The 18,911-nt window shown below is 42.9% G+C and overlaps 1 protein-coding gene across 2 annotated transcripts in view; it reads left to right on the forward strand.

Moving 5' to 3' along the window:
- Positions 1-3,138, forward strand: part of RBM47 (RNA binding motif protein 47) — a 70,604-nt gene extending 67,466 nt beyond the window's left edge. For both annotated transcript variants that reach the window (XM_044224348.1, XM_044224349.1), the window contains exon 5: positions 378-3,138. In XM_044224348.1, coding sequence (XP_044080283.1) covers positions 378-611 — 234 coding nt within the window. In that variant the 3' untranslated portion in view covers positions 612-3,138. The remainder of the gene's footprint in view (positions 1-377) is intronic.
- The last annotated feature ends 15,773 nt before the right edge of the window (positions 3,139-18,911 follow it).

An 18,911-nucleotide genomic window follows, 5' to 3' on the forward strand; every position in this document is an offset into this window, starting at 1 on the left:
TTACAGTGAGATCAGCTGAGCAAAGGGTAGATTCCCAACTTCCTTGCCGTTGGAAAGGAATGGCAAGATGGAAGATTCCAAAGTATTTAAACTTAGCTTGGCAGTTCTGTCGCTTTGACCGGTTGAACTCACAGGAGCCTTGACTTGAGGGCGCAACATCTCCAGCTTACCTTAATGGCCCTTACCACCTTCCCTTACAATAATTATTTATTTTACCTGTCTGCCTCCTTGCCCTGAGAATGAAAACGTTTGCCTTCACCTCTTCCTGTCCCCTTCCAGCCCCCCAGGAATGGGAAGAATGAGTCCACGGGTTGAATTCATGAGAAGGGCACCATGGGCACGGTCATTAAGGGGCCTTTCTATGTTTCCCCCTTCAGGGCCGCCCGATTACCCCCGTGTACACGGTGGCTCCGAACGTTCAGAGAATTCCCACTGCTGGAATCTATGGGGCCAGTTACGTCCCGTTCGCTGCTCCGGCCACTGCCACGATCGCCACACTACAGAAGAATGCGGCTGCTGCCGTGTACGGAGGCTACGCGGGCTACATACCTCAGGCCTTCCCCGCCGCTGCTATCCCAGTGCCCATCCACGACGTCTACCAGACATACTGACACTGGTGAGGAGAGTGCAGGCAGACCACAGACTACCCCTGAAGGAACACTTTACTATTTATGAAGAAAGAACGTGCGGCATTACCGCACTCCTGAAACCTGAAAGTGAAGAATGTTATCCAGTATCATCCTGAAAGATTTTATATTCATGAAGTTTCCACTAGTTGTTGTTGTTGTTGTTGTTTTTTAAAGACTGTTTTCCACTTAGCAGACCCTGTTCATACATTTCTAAGAGACTCGCGACGGTTCGTGCCTTAATACCATCTCTCAGAAATTTGTACGCCGTTAGTATATTTGTATAGAGGTTTTTGTTTTTGTATTTTTAAGGATATATTTTCAGTATGAAGGTTATTTTCTTAACTTCTGCACTCCAGAGATTTCTATTTTGTAGTACCTTCAATAATATATCAACTATATATGGAAAAGCACACTTGAGCAGCTAGGGAACTATTTTGAAAAATATATTCAATATTTAAAGATACAAACAATAGTGCTTTAAAATACTACATAAAATGTTATTTTAAAAGTTATACTGGAAAGTGCAATTTTAAAGTGAGTAGAATCTTTATTTCAGCTGGCTTTAAGGGGTGACGGTGTTACCATGTGTTATCTATGACGGTTCTGTTGTTTTGTTTTGTTTTTGTTTTTAAAGAAACACTTGATCTCTCCTTAAGCCCACGTTGAAAAGACTTGTCACACTTCTGAGTCCAAACACTGGAAAGCTCTTACCTGCCACATTACCCTGTTTCCCCTTTCTTCTCCATGTGTCTTGCCTCCCTACCCCCCTACTCATTCCTTCCTTCCTATCCCCACCCCCACCTCCGAGTCTGGCAAGTCTAGGGCAAATGAATTACTCTGATAGAGAAAGCATTGATAGCTTTTATACTTCTTCTGGGTTTTTGTGGGGGGTTTTTTGTTTTGTTTGTTTGGGTTTTTTGTTTTTTGTTTTTTGTCTTGGTTGGGGAGGTATTTTCAATAGCAGAGTATGCATAAGCACAAGACTTTAATAGTTTCCATAAGATATCTTTGCATAGTTATTTAATGTCTCATATAAAACCTTAGTTCCTTTTCTAATGCTTTTATCTTATTCATTTTTGAAGTATGAGTTTATAGAGACAGTGAATGTTATTGTCGACAAGGCCCCCAGAGACTCTTGTCGCAGAAAGTTATGCTTCTAGCTGACTTACCATGTTTCAATGCAAAATGTCTGTGGTCATCAAGGGTGTTGGTAATACTATGTTTATTGAGCAGGGCTTTCCTCCGTTGCTGTGCACGTGGTAGGTGAGCTGACTTGGGACGTGCATATCCAGGAGGAGGAGGAGAGACCTGTAGAAGTTAAAAGATAGCTTGTACATAATCTAATGCTGGTTTTCAGTTGTTTTATGTTGCGGAAGTTCATGGTATAGAGTTTAATGCAGAGTGAAACTGTTTTATTTCAATGTTATTAAAAAGTTTTATTATTAGGAAGTAAATGTATTGTTGCAGTGTTGTGCCTGTTTCCAGGCTTTTGTTCAGCAGAGTGAATGTAAAATACAGTAAAATGTTAAGGTTGTCATCTGCTTTACGAAATACATCAACTTGGAACTTTTTTTAAAGGCTCCATCAAGGAATTGAGCTGTGCAATAGGTAGCAAGGACACAGTTGTGTGTTTATGTCACATTAGAGATATATAAAATCTTTGAACTCACTGAATTTTTGCTAATGGCTGAATTCTTATTTATGGATTAATAATAGGATCACGCCTTTAGCAAATATTTTAGTTTTGTCTTAAAATTTAAATTAAGAGACTCCCAAATGCCTTTTCCCTCCCCCTCATCTTAGGGTGGGATGAATTTTTTATATATAAGCAATATTTATTTAACTATTCTATAAAATTATTGAGTGCCTACCAAGGCCTTTAAACATTTCTAACATTTCTTTCCATCGTTCTTAAATGACATAAAATGATTGTGCAATGTTCCTGATGATGTACCCAGCAAGCTGCATCAAACCTTTCAGACTGTGTCATCAACTAAATGCAATTTGGATCAGATCCTCGTCCCTTGACTTAGCGTGAAAGAACTCCTTCCAATGAAGGATTGTCACAGCGGTTCACTGGATGAGACTCTGACCCAGCGGTCTTACTGTATTTTACATATACCTGTAAATTATTTGCAAGGAAAAAAAAGATAATGAGAAGAAAAGAAAAAAATTGGTATCTCAACATGGCAACTACAAAACTACCCTAAAAACAGATTTTGGTGAGCCTATTCTCTATGGTCTGTCTGTTTCTGTTTCAAAACCATTTCACATACACTACTGAGGTAAGTTTATAACTTGAAATGTGAACTTTTTTTTTTAGGGTTAAGAACAAACTATATAAATATTAAAAAAAAAAAGCTTTAGTGTTCTCTGTTTTCAAACATGTTAGCAGTTTAGTTATCTTTAGTTGCTTTGTATTTGAAAAGCTTTTAAATTTATTTAGATTTTCCTCCATTTACAATACATTCTTAGGATGTATGTAGTAAATAAAGCTTTCTTTAAAGCAGTTTCCAGACCTTATTTTAAATTGTGTTTTCATTATACTGATTTTTTTTTTCCCCTAACAAGACCAGAGAAACCATTTCAAAGTGGAAGGAAACAACTAGTTCAGTATTTTCAGCCAGAGTAACCAACAAGTTACTATCATGTTTTTGGCTTAGAATTACATTGAAGATGGGTTTTAAGTAAAAATTGTGAATTATCCGTATCCTCAGACTTGAGCTTAGGTGGTTGAAGGCTAAGCACCCAAATTATATTCAACATCTGGACTTGGGTAGGGTGTGGCTAAGCCTGTCGCTGCTGTGAGTCCTCAAGTTTATGATCCCAAGAGCTCCACACTCAGATCTCTAAATGGAGGCCGCTGACGAGACACTGAGTTTGTTAGGTGATCTCGTGAAAGTGCTGGGCGACCTGAAGGTCCCTCACTGCATTCAGAAACCAAAGCCTTGCGTTCCTCATTTTCTCGGTGCACAGCAAGGTTAGCAAGCTTGCTTCCTTTTCTCTGGAGAGCATCACTAACTTCAGACAATATCCATTAGCAAAGCCAGTCAAATGATTCAAGGGCAGGTGATGGGTTATCAATGGAATTACTCCTAAAAAAAATTGCCCCACGTGGCTTTACCATTGATTAAGAATTTTACCTTTCAGTCTTGGGCAGTCTGGCTTACAGCCTTCCTTCTCACGTTTCTGGGAATAAGTTGTTGCTTTCTCTTAAAAAGATAAAGCCCTTTTTCAGAGGCAGGAAGGGCTGCCGAACATCCCAAGATGACAGATGGTTAGGCAATATTTTCAAGGGCAACAAGATCTGCTGATTTCTTTTTGTTCTGGGAGAAGAGTACAGACGGCCTGCAAATTACAGAATCACAGTTTGATTGATCTCATTAGAAAAAGAATAATCGTACAAAATGTGTATCACTCCTCTACTAGGTGCCAGGTTGGCTCTGTGCTGTAGCAACCACAGCTTGAGCAAACCCACAAAATCTTGCACAAGTAGAGCTTTACATTCCGCGGGGGGAGAACACAGACTGATTGAGCAGATAAACAGCAAGGTGAGCAGGGACAAAAGTTATGATTATGTGACTCATTAGGCTTTTTGGCTTCCATAATCTCATGCGGACCTCACAATAACTCAGGGAAGTAAGCAGGGTGACTGGCCAAGGTGTCACAGCTGAGAAGGACCTGGACTGCAGTCTATGCTCAGACTCCACGTCCCAGATGCTTGTGAACAGTACACTGACTCTGGAAGTGGGTAGAACCAGTCACGCCAACATCCCACCTCAGAGCTCAGAGAGAGAAAAGCAAAGCTTCTCTATAGAGCAGTTTTCCATTGGGTTCTAGTATGTTTCCATAGGCGACTTCTTCGCTTGGGTGAGAACCGAAGGCTGAATGGCTGAAAATGCCTCTTCTCAGCCTGCAAGACCTCACAGCTCTAAGTGGAGCTGCCAGAAATGTCCACTCTGGGAGCCTGAAGGAATTCTACCTACCAGGCTGGGCCAGAGATGATAGAGAAGACGAAAGAACTATCACAGGAAGTCAGCTGCACCCTTCTGATTCTTCAGTGGAATAGGTGCCCCCTTTTTTATTCCAAAAATATCTGTCATGACAATATACGTAAGCAGTTATCTATTTTTTTTTAAGGTTTTTATTTATTTATTTATTTATTTATTTGACAGAGAGAGAGAGAGACAGAGATCACAAGCAGGCAGAGGCAGAGAGAGAAGCAGGCTCCCCGCCGAGCAAGGAGCCCGATGCGGGGCTCGATCCCAGGACCCCGAGATCATGACCTGAGCTGAAGGCAGCAGCTCAACCCACTGAGCCACCCAGGCGCCCCTGTAAGCAGTTATCTAGTTGAAAGTCAGAATGTTAGGAAACAAAGCTCTGGTTTGTCTTTTCTAGTGAAGGATAATCCCAGGCCAGTCCAACACTCACTGGGTTCTGTTACGTGGCATATGGACAGTGTGGGGCGTGTTTTGTTAGCTGTAATTGACCTTCCTGGCTTATCAAACTCGGTTTCAAGGATTTTGGGGGGCTTGACTATTAAACAGAAATATATAATATATTACCTCAATTATTACATGGTATTATATCTTTATTGTAAAGTCTTCTGGGCACTCAGCTTCTACCAGAGTTGGTTTTGTTTGGTTAACATGAAATGTGACATTTTGGCATGGCTCTTTTGACGAAATGACATTTTTGACACCATGACCCTTAAAAAAATTTACATCTTCAGCTTTTAAAAAAATGACCAGGTAGGAAGATACAAACATACTCACTTTATCCTTGCATTCCCACTTTCCTGATACATTCCCCACCTCTGACCACCCCAGGTCAAGGTCAGGATTCAGCTTTAATACAATACCTCATTAGGTTCAGGAGACCTCCTAGATTTTGCTTCAACTTCAAGTTCTATGCTGTCAGACTGGATACAGCCTTTTTTTCTCTTTTCCCTCTTCAGTCCTCCCTTTCTGGATACTCAGTATTCCTCTGTCTCTTAACTTCTCACACCAGTAGACCTGGAAAAAATCTGGTTGCCCAAGGACTTGTCCTTGTGGGCAAGCCCCGTGGCCTCGTGGAACAAGGCTGGGTTTGTAGGCCACCTCCCTGGGGGGTAAAACCCCAGCTTTACTACTTAGCAGACACGTGACTTTAGAAAAGACACCTTGCCACTCTGAGCACCAGTTTCTTCACTGGTAAAATAGACATACTAGTCCAGACCTCAACAAAGTTATTGTGTAAATCAGATGAATTAATGAATTGATAAAAGCCTAATTGTTGTAGGTAGTCAAGAAACCCATTTCCTTCCCCTTCCCCTGCAGGGTGAATGCATTCTGCTATATTAACTCCATTAAGCCTTTCCATTTTACCCCTTTTGATTCCTCTTTGTTTTCATTGGTTTAGTAACCATTTATTGAATGCTAACTGTGTGCCAGCACAGCGTGAGGTACTGGAGAGACACCAGCCAACAAAACTGACTGTCCCAGGCGTGATACGATAGGGTCACAAGCCCTCTGAAGTGGGAAGAGGTGGCCCCGCAGGCTTGGGCAGGGGGTTCAGAAGGACTCAGGGAAAGAAGTGGCATCTGAGCCAAGATCTACAGAATGAGTAGGAGTCAGGGCAGCTGAGCAGAAAGAAGAGGGAACAGGAAGTCGCCACCAAAAAAAAAAACGTGGAATTGTCAGGTACCCGGAACAAGCTGAGTAGGGCTGTCTGTCTTGGAGAAAGAGAAAGGGTGTGCAGTGAAGAAACTCGACCTTTGTTCCATTCAGCATTAAACAGGGTTCATGGGCCTGTGTTAGCTGTAAACTGAAGAGATTTTGGCCCCTAAAACAAGGAAGTGGGAAGAACCCTAAATCATTCTTCCTCAGAGTTTTGAGTTCCAGAAAATGGCGGCGCCCTGCATTTACTCAACTGCGGAGAAACAGAGCTTTCTCTCCATTGACAGCACGGTGCCTCTGAACACTTGCCCTATTGGGCTGCGCCTGCCGTTCTGTCTTCCTAGTCCCAGGTGATGCCTACCAACCTTGATCTCATGGTGCAGAGTTTGTAGGGCAGCCCGGGCTCTGAGGGTTCCCCACCTCCTCCTTCCTCAGGTCCACTTTCCAGCCTCTGGACCCTTCTTCCCTTTTCTCTCAGAAATCAGATTGCAGCTACATGTGCCAGACACGGCTTCCCCACTTTCCCCCTGGCAGCCCTACAGACAGGCGGACTTCTCATCAAAGATGAGGGAGACCTAAATTTAGTCCTCCCCAGGGCTGTGAGGGCAGAGGAGGGTTCCAAGGAGAATCTTCCAAGCCTCACTGGCTTCCTCGGTGGGCTTGTATTTTCCTGTGACTCTGTTCCACACAGTTATACCCACAATCAAATGGGATACCAAACCCTGCCTTTGCAAAAAATATGACCTTTCCTGAGCTAATTTTTAGCCATCCCTCTTTCTTGGCTTGCTCTACTTTGTTTGTCAAAAATCTTCATTAATGATTAACCAACCACGAGGCTTAAATAGGCCTTAGTCATTCTGAGGCAGGTAAGACAAGTTGCTGAAGTCCAGTTGTTTCTGAGGTGACCTTGCTAGGGGGCCCTGGGTCAAGACATTTTGAGCTTATGGTATTATGATAACACTGGGCCAGGTCAGTTTACTTTTTGCAGGGAATTTTCCTCTCTGTTTTCAGGACCTTTATTCTAAAGAGCGGTGGCACCAGGAAATGCTATTTCTACCGGCCTCACCAGCTTCACCCCAACCCTGATTCAAATACGGCCCCTTGAAACTTTCTCAATCTTACATAAGTTGCTAAGTAAACCCAGCTCCTGACAGGCCCTTAATCTCCCCTTTCCAAATAAGATGCACCCCTAAGAAATTCTGGAACTGTGACCGAGTCTAAATGGGCTCCAGCATTTCTAGAAGGAAGCATTCAGAGCATAAGAGATGATAAAGAAAATAATCTATTTTGCATCATTTCCTAACACCGAAGTGCAAATATACTCCTGCCCTCTGTGAGTATTTCTTCCTGTTACTCGTTTTCTTATGCTTGGAAATAATGCTCAAGTCTTAAGAGGGTGATCATTCAGCAAGAGGTAAGAAAAATTTAACAGTGTAATGAGTTCACAGTAACTTCTATGCTGATCAAGTCATGTAGTTTACATGGATTTTTAAAACCTTATTAAAAATAATGTAGATCTAGAATTGTGCACATATCACATATAGCTTGAAGAATGTCAGAAACAGTATATCCGTGTTACCAGCATCCAGATGAGAGACATAACCTCCATCCCAAAAACTCCTATGGCCCCATCCAGTCCCCATCTCCTCGCCAAGGGTAACCACCACTCTGACCTCTAACAACATAGATTAGTTTCACATGGGTCATTTTTCTCATACTTGAGATCACTGCTACTATTAAGCAAGGAGGCAGAGAGCCTTAATAACTTTCCCAAAGTCACATAGCTGGTAAGTGAAGAGTCTGAATTTGAACCCACATCATCTAACTTCAGACTTGGGGAAAAGGGTTTGTATCTGGGTGGGTAGAGGGGATGGGGGGTGGTAATTATCATATACCCATTTTGTAAGGACTTAATTTGTTTCTTTTAGAAGTTTACACTATTTCCTAATAGTCATATCACCATAAAAGTCATTGGAAAAGAAAGAATAAAAACCAGCACACACAGCAGAGAGTGGGACAGGAAACCTTTAGGAGTTCCTGGGCCCTGTGGATTGTCCTTCTTTTATTCCCTGTGGCTCCAAATCTCTTGCACTCCAGCGTCCCTTGCATCAAACTCCATTTCCAGAAAGGGAAAGAATGAGCTAATTCACTCAGGTTGGGCATTTTTCAGTAAGGGCAAATCCCTTGTTCAATAAACTGAGGAATAAAGTTCTCTTCTTGGCATTTAAGGCTATACCCAGTAGGATAAAGAAAATAACTAAGGATCAGGAAGGTCCTCCAACTGCCCACGACCATGTACCACAAAGACATCCCAGAAGGGAGCTCAGCCTAGGAATTCTGAGTTGCCAAATAATTAGACCTTGGGAGAGTTAATTGACTAATGTTAAGGACCAATGGCCCACATATGAGACATACTGAATAAAATCCTGGAAAGACATGCCACTCAAGGGAACGTCTTTATTCTAAAATGGTAATATTATTATCAGCTTACCTTTGAATAGCATTTCACTGTCCACAGAAGGCTGTCTTCAGCTCTATGTCACTTGACCCTCAGGACAATCCCTAAGACAGTTACAGAAGACTTGCCTCTCCTTCCTGTTCTCCTCCTCCTTCATTCATTTGTTCACTCGACAAATGTGTTTTGGGGGGCAGTCGAACATCTATTATGTGCCAAGCATTGTGGTGGGGCCTAAAGAAACAATGGTGAACCTTATCTCCATGTTATCAAGGAAGAAATTGAGACCCAAAGGGGATACATGGCCTGCCCAAGATGACAGTGACGCTCTAAATTAAATAATACGGCATGACTGTCTACGTGGTGATGAAGATTTTAAACACAGTGTCTCACTAAGATCTCATGACAACTCCATGAGGCAATTACCATTCTTTTAAGTCCCATGTCATGAATGAACAAACTGAGGGGCAGACAGAAGCTAAATGACTGCCAAGACCTCACAGCTGTCGGTGGAAGAGTAACCATTCACGCCTTTGTTGGGTCGACTCGGGAAATGAGAGCGTAAACATTATTTTACAGATTTAACAACCAACGTCCCGTCTGAACCCTACCTCACTCCCTCACAGGAGCTTCAACGCTGAGGCAAGCCATAGAACGGTAAGAGTTCTATGGTTCTGAGGGAGTCTGGAAAGAGACTTGGTTGGCTCAGTATCAGCCCTCCTTCTTGGGTGAAACATATTTCAATGCATCTCTCAGAACAGCTGTTTCACCCAGATGTTAAATACATTCATTCAAACAACTTGGAACTTGAAATTTAAAAAAACCATACCACAATAGCTTGATGCTTTCATTTAAATACTCTGTCCCAAATAGAGCTAAGCTATCCCACTAATGGCAGGGAGATTGGCCATTGAGACTCCGCTTCTGCTTTTTGGAATGTTCCCCCTGGTAATCTGAGTGTCTGTGTACCTCTTTACCCCCAAGATTAATCTCACCATGGGGTAATCACATGAGGGAGTGTCTGGCTCCTTGTGTTTTGAGATCTCCACAGTAAGAGACAGCATCCCATTTTCTCTACGAAGCACCAGCAGTATCTATTACCATGTTGTAAGGACAACGGCGGCACAGTCGGCCTCCTCATGGGTCTCCCCGCCTCCAGTCTTACTCCCTTTCTACTTTCCATTCACCCTTCACACCATAGCCACTTGTCTTCCCTAAAACCAAACCTGAATAACAGGTCAAAAGCCTTCACTGGCATTGCCTTGTTGACTGAATGAAGGTCAGACATTAGCTTACCGCACACACAGCCCTCTATAATCTGGTCCCTGGGCATCCTTCTAGAATTATCTCCTGCCAGTCACATACAGTCAGAACTGGCCTTTCCAGACATTTATCTCTGGCAGCCCCTCTGATGGACCAGAGGCCATGTTGGTAGCTGAAGATTTGACTATGCTCCTTTTCCCTGATCACCATTCTCTCCCATTATAACAAACGATCTCGGTTCTTTTTGGAAGGTCTCTTCTTACCTCTACGTATCTACCCAACAGACTTCCTTCCATTAATTCATCGAACATTTATTGAGCATCGGTTATATGGTAAGCATTGTGTGAGGCATTCCAGAAAGTTCTGGTGTTGGGGTACCTGGGTGGCTCAGTGGGTTGGGCCACTGCATTTGGCTTGGGTCAAGATCTCAGGGTCCTGGGATCAAGCCTGCATCAGGCTCTCTGCTCAGCGGGGAGCCTCCTTTCCCCTCTCTCTCTGCCTGCCTCTCTGCCTGCTTGTGATCTCTGCCAAATAAATAAAAATATTTTTTTTTAAAAAAGAAAGAAAGTTCTGGTGCAGTGAGAGAACTGTCAGGATAGAGAAATTTGGGGGCTTGGGTACCGAGGAGGGATACTTAAGCCAGACTCAGGGTTCAGGGAGCTGTTCCTGGAGAGGGGAAACTATTTATGCTGGGTTCTGAAGGCTGAGAAGGGGGAGAAGGAATCATTGATAAAGGGAGCAAAGGGCCTGTAAACAGCACAAAAGAAGTGAAGCCTAAATAGGGGTGAGGCTTGTGATGTGAGTTTGAAGAGAGAGCCTTCTGGGATGGGGGGTGTGCGCGCACGCAAAGGGGGAAGGGGCAGGGAAGGGAAGGGGCAGGAAGAGCAGATTTGGCATAAGATTCAGGCACAAGATTCCATCCTGAGCGCGGTGGGGAATCAGTCATTCATTTTCATCAAGGAAATGAGTAGCATTGTATCTTAGAGAGAATATTCTGGCCAGAGCATGGAGAACAGACAAAAAGGGAAGAATAAAGGGGAGGGAGATCCCTTAGGAAGGTGTTGCAGGAAACCGATGAGAGATGGTAACGGGCTGGGCTAAGTCACTGGCAAGAGAGTTAGTGACAGAATGAGCTCAAGAGGTGTTAAGTTAAAGTCAATGAACTTTGGTGACTAGTGATGGGACAACGGGAAATGGAAAATAACTCCAAGTCTCTGGCCCGGGTAACTGGGGGGGTAGTGGTACAGTTTTATGGAGCTAATATCACATAGCCCTCTGTCAAGCACTTAACAGAAATTGGCCCATTTAATCCTCAGAACAACTCCATGAGATACTTTTTTTGTTGTTTTTAGTTTAGGGTTAGGGGTTAGGGTATACGCCTGGTAGCCTGCAGTTCAGATACCTCCCCAGAGAATAAAACCCGGGCTTCTGCTGCGATGAGAACAGACACGACAGCCATATACCCAGCTGAAGCAAGGAGGGGACTGGGGGTTGTGAACACTCTTTTTTTTTTTTTAAAGATTTTATTTATTTATTTGACAGAGATCACAAGTAGGCAGAGAGGCAGGCAGAGAGAGAGAGGAGGAGGAAGCAGGCTCCCCGCTGAGCAAAGAGCCCGATGTGGGGCTCAATCCCAGGACTCTGGGATCATGACCTGAGCCGAAGGCAGAGGCTTTAACCCACTGAGCCACCCAGGCGCCCCCTGAATACTCTTTAAATAGATATTCAATTGATCCTTCTGGGGTTTTGTTTTTGTTTTTGTTTTTCTTACATGAGATATTTCTCTTATCCCCATTTTGTAAACAAGGAACCAGAGTCACAGAGAGGTCGAGTAAGTTATCCAAGGTCACACAGCTAGTAGGTGATGGAATCAGGATTTGGACTCAGGCAATCTGAGTACAGAATCCAGAATCCATTCTTTCTTATGTATTTATTTTTTATTTTTTTTAAGGGATAATGGCATTCAATGATTTGAAGAGTGAGAGGTCAGTTTCTTTTCAGTCCATTGTAAGACAGTTGTTTTGAAAGTTGGGTATTATCAAAAGAGAAGCAGAATGTCTGAATTGTGACCTCTCCATCTTCAAGTCGGACCATTGAGCACTGTCATGACGGTTCAGCGAAGAGCCCATGGGCATCAGCCAATAGGCACTCCGACGGATCAGCCTCCACTGTGATCTGTGGATTCTGTGTCATGCTCACCCAACAGGGAAGAGGAGGCAGCAAAATGTGGGAGGGAGACTAGGAAATTGGTGGCAAAAGTTCTGGTCCAGAGTAAAAACAAAACAAAACAAAACTTGGCAAGAGGATGAGCATGGATTTTTAAAATATTTTGGCACAGGATGAGATAATCCAAAATCCAGTGGGGACCCCAGATATGTTCAAGGAAAGCCAAAGAATATTGTAGCTGGTACTCTACAACCCTTCAAATCCAATATGGCGTGAGAGATAGAATAATGTTTTGGAGGCAGCTGACTGGATAGATACACCTAAGATAGTGTTAGTGGTTCTAGGTTCTCCACAATCTTATGATGATATTTCCCCACATGCTCCCACCTGCCTCCAACTCCCCACCCCTGCCATACCCCACCAGCCCCTGGAGAAGGAAACATAACCAGGGTGCCCATAGCAAAGGTTGCCATGGACACCCAAGGCAGGGGGCTGACCAACCATGTGACTGAGATTCCAAGGGTCCACAGCACCAACACCGTGGAATGCTCTGGTGAGCTAGATAAACCTCTTCTCCCCACACAGGGAAAGAAAAGCAAACACAGTTTCACTGGCCACAGACTCTATTGATCAGCATCAGAACCAGGACCAAACCCCCAGAGATTACGTTAAACATCCCGCTGCATCAGAAACCAGCAAAGACCACAGACCAACATGAAGATCCAGAGCTTCTCCCCTCTTGCCATGACGTTACATGAGCTCTCGGCAAACAGCGCCATTTTGAAGGAGGACGAATGAGAAGAGGAGAAGAGCTCTGGTGGGGAGGTGAACTTTAAATGGTTGACTATTTACTTGAATGGATTTAACTGCAAGACCGAATGTTGCTGTTACTGTGTCTCCCCAAGAACACAAAGGTGTAAACTGTTGTATTAAACTAAGAAAACTACTTCTACATTTGAGAGCATATTGAGTGAGGGAAAAGTCATCCCTTCTCCTAATGTTACCCTTTCTGTGTAGGGAGTTCCAGGAATACAATTCTTTGCCCCATTTTTTTTTTTTTTTACTTATGGCATAACAGTTTTGTATATGATTGATAATTTTGGGGAAAAAAACACAGCGTTCTGGGCTAAGCAATTCCCTCCTCCTCTGGAGAAGGAGCCATTAGATGAGTTCCTCTCTGTTCTTCCCTCTTCTAAATCCTCCCAGTCCCAGGGTTGCCTGGGACTGGGTGGGGTAAATCTGCCTAATTCAGGGTTTATTTAACAGATCTGGTTCTCATGCCAAGCCAAGTCCTCCGACACCCTCCAGTCTCCTCCATCAGTAATGAACATGATACTCCCACCTCTATTTTTTTTTATTTTATTGAGGAGAAAACTAACATAACGTAATATTCACCATTTTAGCTATTTTAAAGCATACAGTTCAGCAGCATTTATTATATTAACAACATTGGATAACTATCACCACTATATAGTTCCAGAACATCTTCATCACCATCCCCCCCAAAAGAAACCATCCCCATTAAGCAGTTACTCCCGTACCATGTAGCCCTAGCCCCCCAGCAACCGCTGATCTGCTTGCTGTCTCTATGAACTTGTCTATTCTGCTGGGCAGTTCATATCAATGGACTCATGTAATGCGTGGCCATTTATGACTGACTGGCTTCCTTCACTTTGAATGTTTTGAGTGATTCATCCGTATTATTGCATGTATCTGAATTTCATTTCTTTTTATGCTTCATTAATATTCCATTATATGCTTCATTAACATTCCATTATGCTTCATTAATATTCCAATATAGATTCTATATAATATTCCACTATTTAGAGTCACATAATATTCCATAATATTCCAATATAGGAATATTCCATTCCACAAATGTAATATTCCATTTATTCTATTTATGGAATAAACAAAATATTCCATATTCCACTTTCAATAGTTGATGGACATGCGTATTGTTTCTACTTTTGGGCTGTTATGAATAATGTTGCTATGAATATTCATGTACAAGTTTTTGTATGAACACTTGTTTCATTTCTCCTGAATATGTACTTACCTAAAAGTACAATTGCTAGCTCATATAGAAATTCTACATTTAATTTTTGAGGAACCGCCAAACTGTTTTTGCATAATAATTGCACCATTTTACATTCCCACCAGCAGTGTATGAGGGTTACAATTTCTCCATATCCTTGCCAGTACTTTTTTATCTTTCTTTCTTTCTTTCTTTTTATTATAACCTTCTTAGTGGGTGTGAAGTGGTATCTCATTGCGATTTTGAGTTGCATTTCCCATATGTTTATCGACCATTTGTATATCTTCTTTGGAGAAATATGTATTCAAGCTCTTTACTCATTTTTAATAGGGTTGTCTTTTTGTGGTTGAGTCGTAAAAGTTCTTTATAGATTCTGAATACCAAGTCCATTTCAAATATATGCTTTGCAAATACTTTCTCTCATTCTGTGGGTTATCATTTCACTTTCTTGAAGGTGTGCTGTGATGAAAAAGTTTTTAATTGTGAAAAAGTTCAATTTATCTATTTTTTGTCTTTTGTTGCTTGTGCATCTGGTGTCATCCCTAAGAATCCATAGCCAAATCCAGGGTCATGAAGATTTTTTCTTTGGTGCTATTCCCAAATGCAGAATTGGGAGGAAAATGTAATAATCTAATTTTTTTTTTGGTATTTCCACTACACAGAGAAAATAGATGTAATACCCTTATTCAGGTTTGAATATTTATTAACTTTTTATTTTATTTTATTTTTAGGATTTTATTTATTTATTTGTCAGAGAGAGAGAGAAAGAGTGCATACAAGCAGGGGGAACAGCAGGCAGAGGGGGAAGCAGGCTCCCCACTGAGCAGGGAGCCTGTTGTGGGACTTGATCCCAGAACCCTGGGATCATGCATGACCTGAGCCGAAGGCAGACACTTAACTGACTGAGCCACCCAGGAGTCCCTGTTTATTAACTCTTTAAATATAATTTATTTCATTATAAGTTTATATAATTTGATTTGTAATCATGGCTGTATTTAACAATTTGTTCACAGAATTCCTAAAAATTTAACAATCAGCTCTCATGAGGGGGCACCAGCCAGCTCTAGCCTGGGCTGGAGACATGCTCTGAGCTAAGAGGACACATCTCTTTGCATAAACAAAAGAGCAGGGGCGATGAGGTCAGATGGACCTCTCTCAGACTTACTTCTTGGGAGAATTTGGGCAAGTCACTGAATCTCAGTTTCTTCTTCAGTAAAATGGGATGGTACTATGAATCTCAAGTCTGTGATAAAGCTTAGAGATAAACACATAGAGTCTGATCCCTAAGAGGTGTTCAAAAATGCTAATGTAATATTATTTTACCACAGCTTGCTTCAACTTTCTTTTGTAGTCAGAGAGACACCTGGGAGTCCCCCAGGGTACAATGGGGAGTTCCCAAGTCCCACATGAAATATAGCATTTGTGTGAGGACACCGATGCGAATAAATCTCACTCCTTATACACCTGGCAGGGGCAGAGCCTTGGAAATCTTGCTCGGGGTAGTCTGGGGGGAGGGGAAACAGAGTATCAGGCTCATGGTCACCCTAGAAATGAGTGAATCAGATTATGATTGTGGTATGTCCCTATAAGACCTTCGTGGCTCCTCAAACGTATTTCTGACACATTGCTCAGAAGCTTGACAATTCTACCCTTTAGCTTTCCAATGTGTCACCTGAAGGGAGCCAAGGGTTGGCCCTGTGCATCTCACAGGTTTCTGCTTATCGGCCAGCCTGGAGGGCAGAGAGCCAGGCCCCAGGGAAATGTCACATGGGCAGTATGTCTTTGTGGATCAGAGGGAGGCGGGGAGGGAGGACTGGGCAAAGTTTCTGGCATAGAGGAAGGCTTTGCAAGGGTCCTGTCGGGACAGAAGGAAGGAAAAGATACCAAGAAGAGACACAAAACCTGTTCCCCACCTCCCAGAGCGGCATGAAGCCTCTGATTTCACACCACCCCATGAAAGAGCTAACATCCTCTTTGCTTTTCTGGGTCCTCAACAGCAAGTGCCAGGGACACATTTAAGCAGGAAGTAAATGCATAGTGGCTGGCACTTGAGTCACCTTCAACTCGTTTGTCAACATTTCACAGCCTCTTTGGAGAGAACTGTGGAAAGATGAGCTGAGAAGTATAATCCTTTCGCCCCGGGGAGGCCAGGTGCTTTTCCCCCTAGTTACCGGCCACTTGCGAAACAGCAGAAACAACCTGTCACCCTTTGGATATGGAAAATCCAGCATTCCGCCAGCCCCACCAGCAGGATTCTAATTCAGAAAATGGCGGCCAAGACAGTGTCCAGAAACCTGGCTTGGTTGTGTTAAGCAAGAGGACCCTGAGCAAGTCACCTGGCTTCTCTAGGCTTCCTTATTCTTTCCATTAATTAGAGATAAGAGTACCACCCCCTGACAAGGTTTACATAACTTGAGGAAAATGCTTTGGCCAATGGTAGATAATGTCATGTGCGTTCAGTATATTGAAGCAGCGGGCGTTATTACTACTGCCCGTATGCTCTTGGGCAAGTTGTTTTGTCTATCTGGGTCCTTAGTTTCCCTGTATTGTGGGTCTGATGATCTTGGAGGCATCTCAGGTTCCGGCATCCTGTTATTCCATGACAAGCAAGATTCTTTGCCTTAGCCTTGGTAGGCAGGTTTATCTATGGTGAAAGATGAGGCCATTGGCTGTTGCCGTAGCAATGGTTAGCAAAGAACTTCGAGAGCAGAGAAGACTTGTTTACCCCTCCCCTTGAACAGAGTTTTAAGGCTCTGGGACAAGAGTTATTTGGGGTGTTTCTCTAACCATCTTATGGTCGTCTTATTTGTTATTACTTGCTAGATAAAGAGGAGAATTAGGAAAGGGGACTGGGTGCTAGGCAGCAGGATGTATTAAAATGATCACCTTTAAAGTGCTGCCAAGAGGCAGGAATAGATGTGATCTCTGACCAAGGTCATGGCAGACATGTCAACATTTACTTGGGGTTCTAGCAACATCTCTTTAATTTTTTTTTTTTTTTTTGCAACATCTCTTTAGATCCTTTCTCCAAAACTGGTGGTGACAGAGTGGGGATGAGACAGCTCTATACTTTCAGAATAAAATTCCCCCTCTGGACTCTGGATGGATGAGGCAAAGCCTTCCTTTTCTGAATGGGGCCCAGTGAATAATTATAATTGAGAGAGAGAAAGACAGAGTGTGGGTAGGTGAAATCAAAGCTGTGTCTCTGGATTGGCGGGGATGAAAGGGGAGGTTGAGGACGTAGAACCCTACCAATGCTGTTAGTCCTGCCTAATATTTTGAGTTATCCAATGTCCTTAACTCAGGCATATGGGATAGAGACTGATGACCTTGGATGCAGAGCAGAGAGACAGGCTTCTTTTCCTCAGACCTGGGTCCCTAGGGCAGGATGCTAAGGATTTCAGGCTGACTTATCCAGAATATCTTAGGTCAACCCTATCTCCATAAAAAAGTAGACACAAGGGAAAAAGAAGTACAATTATGTGCAGGGCACATTCTCTATAATCTCTATTTTCCCAGAACTTCATTGCTTTTGCCCCTCCCAACCAATTTCCATTAGTGATTTCCAGATGTCAGTTAAGGAGCTGGTTTCCAGCTGGTAGAAAGCATTGCTCATTAACAATATTCACAAGACCCCAGGCCTTTGGATGACAAGTCACAGGGTTTCTGTCACCCTCCCAGCTGGAAGGTCTCCGCTAAATGACAAACTTCCTGAAGTTTCTCCCTACACATCTTGGACGGTGATAATGTTTCAAGATTACACTTTGTTTTTTTTTTTTACACTGTCTTAAATATTTGTGTCACTAATTCTATGGTTCCCCGTCAGTACAAAAGAAGCATCTGTCACAGAAAAGTGACTTGAGAGGACAAGGGCACCCAGCTGCCATCTGTGTGTGTGTCTGGTGCTCCGTCTCCTGCCTGGAACCAGGGGGGTGAGAACTGCGAGTCATCTTAGAGATGATGTGTTCTCATTCATCCCAGCCTGCTCACCGACCCATCATTCATGATCATGCCATGGCCACGCTCTTATGCTGAGTAATGGCAACATATTCTCCAAGTCCTCAGATCAGGGGCCTCCTTTTCACTTCCCTCTCTAAAAGCCTTATCTCCCGATGTAGTCAGTCTTCTTCTGAGGTATGGGAGTTGGGCTTCAACCTATGTCATGAAGGCCACATTTCAGCCCCGAAGAGTGAGCGTTCCTTTTCCTTTATTGCTGCTAATGTTGATGAATAGGAGCGAGAGGAGAATGTACCCCAGAATTTTGGAGGAATATAAAACTTCAGGAACTATCCAGAGGTTAGCAACTAGAACCAAGAACATAACATAAGAAGAAAAGCTAAGAGAATTCAAATCACTGGGCCCGAAATAGAAAAGGGTGATTTTCTTTTATTGAAATACACTTAATTGAAATATAGAGGCTTAAAAATACTTGCCATACAACTTGGAAATGCAGGGAAAGTATTTTCTTTGTGCTGTCGTCTTATTTGTTATTCCTTGCTAGATAAAGAGGAGAAATCTAATCGAATGTCCAATCCAGCTTAAAATTTAGTTGGTTTTGTTGTTGTTGTTGCTGTTCTTGCTGTTTTTTTGTTTTTTGTTTTTTGTTTTCAGAGAGATCCCATGGGGGGGTGAGGAACAGTAGAGGGAGAGAGAATCCCAAACAAACTCTGCACTGACCATGGAACCCAACATAGGGCTCTAAC

The sequence above is a fragment of the Neovison vison genome, chromosome 11, assembly GCF_020171115.1.
Source record: "Neovison vison isolate M4711 chromosome 11, ASM_NN_V1, whole genome shotgun sequence".
NCBI classification, from domain to species: domain Eukaryota; kingdom Metazoa; phylum Chordata; class Mammalia; order Carnivora; family Mustelidae; genus Neogale; species Neogale vison.